The sequence below is a fragment of the Scomber scombrus genome, chromosome 1 (assembly GCF_963691925.1).
Source record: "Scomber scombrus chromosome 1, fScoSco1.1, whole genome shotgun sequence".
Taxonomy (NCBI): Eukaryota; Metazoa; Chordata; class Actinopteri; order Scombriformes; family Scombridae; genus Scomber; species Scomber scombrus.
Window position 1 is genome coordinate 35,500,118 of NC_084970.1, and position 9,119 is coordinate 35,509,236.

The 9,119-nt window shown below is 40.8% G+C and overlaps 1 protein-coding gene across 1 annotated transcript in view; it reads right to left on the reverse strand.

Moving 5' to 3' along the window:
- herc1 (HECT and RLD domain containing E3 ubiquitin protein ligase family member 1) overlaps nt 1-7,989 on the reverse strand; it is a gene marked incomplete at its 5' end in the record, with an annotated part of 105,049 nt that extends 97,060 nt beyond the window's left edge. The window contains 3 exon segments of the mRNA XM_062436399.1: nt 4,306-4,684; nt 6,572-6,743; nt 7,869-7,989. Coding sequence (XP_062292383.1) covers nt 4,306-4,684; nt 6,572-6,743; nt 7,869-7,989 — 672 coding nt within the window.
- Between the last annotated feature and the right edge of the window lie 1,130 nt (nt 7,990-9,119).

The following is a 9,119-nucleotide window of genomic DNA, read 5'->3' on the forward strand; positions in this document are numbered from 1 at the left end:
CCTTCCTCTTTTCCTTTCTCCCTCCCTCCCTTCTTCCTTGTTTCCTCCCTCCCTCCTACCTTCTCTCCTACCTTCTCTCCTTTCTTCCTTCTTCCTCCCTTCCTTCCTTCCTCCCTCTTTTCCTTCCTTCTTCCTCCCTTCCTTCCTACTTCCTCCCTTACTTCCTCCTTTCCTTCCTTCTTCCACCCTTCCTTACTTCTTCCTCCCTTCCTACCTCCCATCCTTCCTATCCTCTTCCCTTCCTTCCTTGACTCGAGGACAACAGGAGGGTTAAAGCCTCAATGCAGTATGATGTTCATTTGGGACATTTTGGCCTCCCTGATTTTATATGTGACGATAAAGCAGGGTATGCATTAGGGCGTGGCTACGTTGTGATTGACAGGTTGATTGGTTCACAGGTTCAGGAGGGCGCCTCATGCTCCTCCTGATGCCCATATAAGTAGAATCCCTGTTTTTATTTTTCCCAGCATGCATCTGAAATTTTCAAGATGGCGCTGCTCAGATCCGATACTATTGGCCTCCGAGCAGCAGTCCACAAACCAATGGGTGACGTCACGGATGTTACGTCCATTTCTTATATACAGTCTATGGGTTACAGTAAGTTTCCAGTTGACTGCTGAAACAAGTTATTGTTACCAGTTTTAATGATATATCTGATATTATAACACAGTATAGTACAGTGATAGTTTGTTCTCTGTGCTCCAGCTGGTCTGTGGAGCGTAAATGTAGGTCGAAACGTGTTGAAACAAGAGGAAAAAAAGTAGGTTAAGAATGTCAAGATTAATTATTATATAAAGGAAAAACTGTCTTAAACCTTCTCCTTCAGGCTGTAGGTGAGAGTTGGAGACCGGGACGCTAATCTGTGGGATTATATGTGTTAATTTACTGTTTTTATTATTATTTTTTCTATTTTTTACGTTACTATTTTTTATTGTTTCATATGCAGAATTATTTTCACTTATTTTTCCTTTTATTTTTATATTTTACTTCTTTTTATTTTTACTGAAACTGTGATTTTGTGACTTAATAAAAGCGTAAATAAAAATATAAAAAGGTTTATCACGTAGTTCTACTTTATTAAAAACTGTTTCCTGAACCACAGATTTGTTATTAAGATAAATTTAGTGTTCAACTTTTATATTGTTAAACTACAATTAGTCTATTTTCTCTTTCTTTTTTCATCCTTCTTGTTTTTAATGTTAATAATCTTTCCATTTGTTTGTTCTTCATGTTATTTTATACACCTGCTGTTTAACTTACAAGCAGGATTATTAGTGTTTTATTTAGTTTTTTCAGTTTGTTTGGTTTTTATTTAGTTTTAGTTTCAGTTTTTTTTAGTTTTCCAAATATAAGAAGACGTCAAACTGAACAGGAAACAGTAAAAAAAGAGAAAAATTAAGCTGATTTTAGTTAGTTTTTCATTTTTATTTCAGTTAACTAAATTATTTTCCACCACTGGTTTTATTTTAGTTAAGTATAACAACCCTGCTTACAAGTGCAATGTGAGTTTATGACCAAAATAGACGATGCTTTGGAGCTTTTTTAGTTTATCTTATTAACTTTATTTGTTATTATCGTTCTTATTCTCATTGATCTTTATTCTTTTTCTTTATTGCCGCTCTTCTATTTTTCTCGTCTACTTGCTGCTGTAATGATGCACATTTCCCCATTGTTGGACTAATAAAGGAATATTTTAATATTATCTGAATGAATCTGGATGTAAGTGGGAGTGAAAGAGCAGTTCTTGTCCCACTCAGGTTATAACACATTAATATTTAGTCATTTAGATGCTTTTTGTACAATTTGTGGTAAAATCTCATCTCTTAACTTCCCCAAACTCTCCAGAGGAGCAGCTCAGACTGGTGTTATACTGGGAAGCTTCCAGCATTTAACATTTAACTCAGAGAGGTTGTGTGTATCTTTTGGAAGGAGTCCATTCGATTCGCTTCACTCAACACAGACGGCCGAAAGCTTCACGTTATCGTTGGCCGAACTTCAGACGAGCAGTTTTACTCAGAAGAAAGACGGAAGGAGGATTTTAAAATTGGGATTCTCTTCAGTCTCTTCACGGCCGACGAGGAAAAACACACACAAACTGTATCTGTGTTTCTGTGTTTTTATTATCCGATATGTGTCAATGATGATGTTTTATTGTGTCCATGTGGTTTAGTTTAATTTTAAAATTCCTCCCTCCCTTACTCCCTCCCTTCCTTCCTTCTGTCCTTCCTTCCTTCCTTCCTTCCTTCCTACCTTCCTTCCTTCCTTCCTACCTTCCGTCCTTCCTTCCTCCCTCCCTTCTTTCTTTTTCTTCATTTGTTAGTTTGTTCCCTCCTTTCCTTCTGTCCTTCCTGTCTTCCTTCCTTCCTCCCTCCCTCCCTTACTTCCTTCCTTCCTCCCTTCCTTCCTTCCTTCTGTCCTTCATCCCTCCCTTACTCCCTTCCTTCCTTCTGTCCTTCCTTCCTTACTCCCTTCCTTCCTTCCTTCTGTCCTTCCTCCCTCCCTTACTCCCTTCCTTCCTTCTGTCCTTCCTTCCTTCCTCCCTTCCTCCTGTCCTTCCTCCCTCCCTTCCTCCCTTCCTTCCTTCCTGCCTTCTGTCCTTCCTTCCTTCTGTCCTTCCTCCCTCCCTTACTCACTTCCTTCCTTCCTTCCTTCCTTACTCCCTTCCTTCCTTCCTTCTGTCCTTCCTCCCTCCCTTACTCCCTTCCTTCCTTCTGTCCTTCCTTCCTTACTCCCTTCCTTCCTTCCTCCCTTCCTCCTGTCCTTCCTCCCTCCCTTCCTCCCTTCCTTCCTTCCTGCCTTCTGTCCTTCCTTCCTTCCTCCCTCCCTTCCTTCTTTCCTTTCTCTCTTCCTTCCTTCCTCCCTCCCTTCCTTCCTTACTCACTCCCTCCCTTCCTACCTTCCTTCCTTCTTTCTTTTCTTCATTTGTAAGTTTGTTCCCTCCTTCCTTCCTTCTTTCCTTCTGTCCTTCCTTTCTTCCTTCCTCCCTTCCTCCCTTACTTCCTTCCTTCCTCCCTCCTTTTCTTCCTTTCTTCCTTACTACTGTACCTTCCGTCCTTCTTTGCTCACTCCCTCCCTCCCTTCCTACCTTCCTTCCTTCTTTCTTTTCTTCGTTTGTTAGTTTGTTCCTTCCTTCCTCCCTTCCCCTTATTGCTGCTCTTATGTTCTATTACTATATATACTATATTCCGCAGCTGTCCATGTGGTTTAGTTTAAATTTAAAGGGTTAAAATGTGAAAATAAACGTATGAATAACTTGCACACATTCTTTTTTTGTGGACCCAGCATCAAATTTCTGCTTTTAATCCATTTAGAGAGAATATATTAGAGGATTATGGTAAAAATGTCTAAGTGGTGTAACCATAAAAACTTTGTACCAAATAATTCAACTTGCTTAAAAACAGTAAATTGTCAATAAAACACCATATCAACTAGTTTGGCATGATCTTACATTATAACTTTATATTAAATAAAGGTAATGGAATACAATTGTTCTAAATATTACATTCCATCTGGTAACCATGGAGATCAGGAAACATTTGAAGTCATTATTAGTATAAGTCCACTTAAATACACTGTAGGTGATAAAATATGTAATATTTATCATTCTTTTGTGGTTACACCATTTGACATTTTCAGGAGCATTCAGTCTTACTTTTGGTTAAAAATTGTGCAAATGTCATTTCAAATGATATAAAACCAACAAAAATACTAAATGTACATTTTAGCAAACCTGATGCTGCTTTTAAACTATTTAATATATTTTTGAATTGCTCATCTTGCCAACCCTTATTTATCACTGATCCATAGATCCATATATATGTTTCTTTTTTGTTCTACGAGTTTTTTATTGATAGTTATAATCATTAAACTCATAGTGTATTTTATCATTTCAGTGCACTGATCTAATTTTATACAATAAAGCTTAGTTAGAGTTAAACTGTAAAATATCATCAAGTGCTTAATAACCACATTTAAAGGGATCATTGCAAAAATAATTGTGTTTACGTCGATATTCTGCATAAGAATAAAAATGAGATTATCGGCCGATTTATTGATATCTGAACTTTTTTACTTCCTAATATCGGCTTCATCCAGTATCAGTCGGACTTTGGTTGTAATCTTCATCTGTGTATGTGAGTGATTTTACAGATACACTTATCCTTTATATATCTAGAGTCAGTTAAATTGACATTAAAGAGGAAACTGACTCTACACCCGTCAATAAAAACATTAACAGGTATAGTTTATGAGTTTGGATTAACCCCTCCTCCCTCCCTCCCTCCCTTGTTGCCGTGGTGCTCTGACCTCGTCATGAAGCTCAGACACTCCTGCGTTCCCGTAGCCGACTGCGTCTGACCTTCCTCCTGGTTCTGTTTGCTCAGCTCGCCCAGAACCGGACTCACTCCGAGCACCAGCAGAGCACAGCGGTGAATCACTGAGTTACAGGCTGCTGTGTACAGATCCTGGCCTTCAGGCAGACCCGTACTGCCTCTCCTCCCTTCCTGAGACAGAGTAGCATCTTCTTCTCCTCCAGCTCCTCCTCCTACACTTCCTCCTCCTCCTCCTCCTCCTCCGCCTCCGCTCCTGGAAGCAGAGCTGGAGCCGAGGCCGGTGCTGCTGCTGGCTCGCTCTCTGTCCCGACTGCGAGCCACTTCCCGCGCTGAGAGGAAACATTGAAAGATTTCTGTGTTGTGCAGCGTGCACACAGACACACACACACACGCATAAATAAATAAAAAAACACACACACACACAAACAAAAGATGCCGAGTTAGAAGTAAAGCAAAAGCCACATAATGCACCTTTAAAGTCCGTGTAAAGTAAGAATAAATATGTGTTCTGAGTTTTTACATACCACAGAAAAGTGTGTTGTTAACCACCCTGCCAAATTTGAATGATTAAAAAATCGCCAAATATATAAAATTAGGCTTCAAAGTAGTGTAAAAATCAGCCTCTGTCTCTGCTCCCAAACGCTGAAGCCCCGCCCCCTACCAAGTAGCACCTGTCAATCAAAGTCACCACCTCTACCAGAAACATGGACGCTAGGTCTGAGCGCTTTCTGCCGCTAGCTCAGCTGCTAGCTCGGCAGCTAGCTCGGCGGCTAACTCGGCGGCTAGCTCGGCGGCTAACTCAGCTGCTAACTCAGCTGCTAACTCGGTGGCTAGCTCGGCGGCTAACTAAGTTAACTGGCTAACTATAGACTGTAGTAGAAGTAGTGTGCTGAATGTATTTATACCGCTACAGCAGCAGAGCCAATCACCGCCGCGTTGAAATGCTTTTTACACATTTTTGAGAAATACATTTATGACCTATTTAATGTGTTTTTAGAAGAAAAATGGCTGAATTCCCTTTACACAAACTTTAAGGGTTTACTGAAGAGCAACGTTCAATTGAAGCTCAAGCGAATGCAACACTTCCAACGTTTCCATGGCGACAAAGAAAAGCTCATTTTACAGCTGAATTATGTGTATAAACTCTTAATAAGTAGCTAAAATGCTCATGACCCCAGTTAACCCCAAACACCTGCTGTACTACTGAGAAATGTAAATAAACCGATTATCAGAAGCACATCGAGAGTTTCTTCCGGTTAAAGGAGTTTTTTCCTGTCGCCAAGTGTTTGCTCATGTGGGAATGTTGAGTCTCTTTAAATTAACCTTTGTGTCGTCCTCCCGGGTCAAATTGACCCCGTCTGTTTTGACCGTTCCTTCTTTCCGTCTGTCCTTCCTCCCTCTTTCCTCCCTTCCTTTCCTTCCTCTCTCTTTCCTCCCTTCCTTCCTCCCTCCTTCTCTCTTTCTATACTCCCCCCTACCTTCCTCCCTTCCTTCTTTCATCTGTCCTTCCTCCCTCCTTCTCTTTCTTTCCTCCTTCTCTCTTTCTTTCCTTCTTCTCTCTTTCCTCCCTTCCTTCCTTTCCTTCCTCTCTCTTTCCTCCCTTCCTTCCCTTCCTCCCTCCTTCTCGCTTTCTATACTCCCCCCTACCTTCCTCCCTTCCTTCTTTCATCTGTCCTTTCTCCCTCCCTCCCTCCTTCCTTCTTTCCTCCCTTCCTTCCTCCCTCCTGTCCTTCCTTCCTTCCTTTCTCCCTCCTTTCCTTCATTCTTCCTAATTATGTTCTCTTGGTCCATAAAATAGTGATTGTGAATGTCCCCCCCCCCATATTATTAATCAAACATTTATTATTGTTTATTTATGAATGTGAATTTGTGAATTGATGTAGAGACTAATTATGAGTCAGAATATGAACAGCATGTAAAGGGTTAAATTAAAGCTTTATTTATTTAGATGTTGCTTTTCCTCTTGTTTTGATGTTATTCAGATATATAAAAGAAGAAGCTTAACATCACCTTATCCAATTATCTTTTTATGGATGCTTCACAATAAAATATATTTGGAAACAACATTTTCACCAGTTTAATATTTAAATAAAGAAATGTGCATGAATGAACGCAGGCAGGATTAAAAAAACAAAACATTCATTCACACATTTCTTCAGTACTGTTTCTAATGTTCGGCACACTGAAAGCAAACAGACGCATCACTCCGGCGGAGGAGGAGGGGAGGAGGTTGTACTTACTTCCTGCCGTCATTACTTCATGCTCTCGGTCCTCCTCTTCATCGTCTTGCTCCTGATGGCCTTCCTCTCTCTCGCGGTCGGCTCGCTCCTCTAGCTCCGCCTCCTCGTCGATGGTGCGGGTGAACGAGTGTTCCTGAGGGTCCATGTCCAGAGAGTCCTGGTTGTCTGAGATCTGATGTGTGTGTGGAAAAGCAAAAAGGACATCATTCATCATCATCATGAGTGTGTCAAAGCACTAAAGGACAAACAGGAAGTAGCTGATTAGAGAGGGAAGATCAGAAGTGTTACAGAACCAGCGTCAGAGCTCCTTAACCTTTGTGTCGTCCTCTCGGGTCAAATTGACCCCGTCTGTTTTCACTGTTCCTTCTTACCTCCTTTCCTTCTGTCCTTCCTCCCTCTCTCCTTCTCTCTTTCTTTCCTTCCTCTCTCTTTCCTTTCTTCCTTCTGTCCTTCCTTCCTCCCTTCCTCTTTTCCTTTCTCCCTCCCTCCCTCCATCTTTCCTTCTTTCCTTCATTCCTCCCTCCCTCCCTCCATCTTTCCTTCTTTCCTTCCTTTCTCCCTCCCTTCCTCCCTCCTTCTTTCCTTGCTTCTTTTCCTTTCTCCCTCCCTCCCTCCTTCCTCTTTTCCTTTCTCCTTCCCTCCCTCCTTCCCTCCTTCTTTCCTTCCTTCTTTCCTCCGTCGTTCCTTCCTCCCTTCTCCTTTCCTTCCTTCTTCCTTTCCTTCCTTCCTTCCTCCTTTCCTTCCTTTCCTCCGTCGTTCCTTCCTCCCTTCTCCTTTTCTTCCTTCTTCCTCCCCTCCTTCTTCCTTTCCTCCCTTCCTCCCTTCCTTCCTCCTTTCCTTCCTTCTCCTTTCCTCTTCCTCCCTTCCTTCCTCCTTTCCTTCCTTCTTCCTCCCTTCCTTCCTTGACTTGAAGACAACAGGAGGATTAACTCTTAAATAATGTTAAAATTTGACCCATTTTTTACATTTGAGAGCTGTAAAAACACCATATACACATTTATTTTAGCCTATTTTGACCCAGAATATACAAAATATGTTATAAAATGCATCATTTTTTAATTTTTGTGCAACCAATGCACATTTTTATATATGCAAGGCAGAAATTTGACCTGTTTTTATTGAAAAAATTAAAAAATCTGCATTAAAACATGTTTTTGTATTCATTATATTCTATAAAATGTTCACTCGGACCATAAAATAGTGATTGTAAATGCCTTTTTTTCTTTTCCATAAGAAATATTAATCAAACAAAGAAATGATGAACACAGAGATGAATGCGTGTGTGTGGTTTACTCACCCTCCTCTCACGTGAAGAGGATCGAGTCTGAATGAAATCCATGTTCTTACAGGCCAGCAGGCGGTTCCGAACCTTATAAACACTGCGATAGACTTCAGCTAAGGTCTTAGAGGGCTGATACCTGAAGGGGAAAGTTAAAATAATGTACATGTGATGTGTAATTTAGGCTGGAAACTGTATGAAAACTGTTTATATCACCAATCAATCACATGTTATTTATATAGCAGCTTTCATTCAGACTAGTGTTTAAAGTGCTGAACAGTTATTTTATTGAGAAGCTGATAATAAGACAAAAAATAACAATAATAATAATAATAGTAATTTTAAAAAGGAGTAAAACAGAACAATTTAAAGACAAAACTGGAGACAAATGCACACAACAGAAAATAAAAAATGATAAAAATGAGAGAGAATAAGAAAAAAGGTTTATTAAAAGTAAGAGATTAGGTTAAAATAGATTGAAAAAGACAAAAGAAAAGCAAAATAGAAGAAGTTTAATAAAAGTTGGACTAACACTTGGTTAAGAAACAGACTAAAAGACCTAAAGAATAGATACAACTATAGAATGATAAAAAAAAATAATAATAATGATGGAAGGAAGGATGGGAGGCAGGATGGGAGGAAGGATGGGAGGCAGGATGGGAGGAAGGATGGGAGGAAGATAGGGAGGAAGGAGAGATGGAAGGACAGAAGGAAGAAAGGGAAGGAAGGAAGGAAGGAAAGGAAGGAAGGAAGGAAGGAAGGAAGGAAGGAAGGAAGGAAGGAAGGAAGGAAGAAAGGGAAGAAGGACAGATGGAAGGACAGAAGGAAAGAAAGGGAGGGAAGGAAGGAAAGAAGGAAGGAAGGGAGTAAGGACAGAAGGAAGGAAAGACAGAAGGAAGGAAGGGAGTAAGGACAGAAGGAATGAAGGAAGGAAGGAAGGACAGAAGGAAGGAAGGGAGTAAGTACAGAAGGAGGGAGTAAGGACAGAAGGAAGGAAAGGAGTAAGTACAGAAGGAAGGGAGTAAGGACAGAAGGAAGGAAGGGAGTAAGGACAGAAGGAAGGAAGGACAAGTGAAGGAAGGACAGAAGGAAGGAAGGACAGAAGGAAGGATGGAAGGAAGGACAGAAAGAAGGAAGGGAGGAAGGACAAGTGAAGGACAGAAGGGAGTAAGGACAGAAGGAAGGACAGAAGGAAGGAAGGAAGGAAGGAAGGGAGTAAGGACAGAAGGAAGGGAGTAAGGACAGAAGGAAGGAGGGAGGAAGGACAAG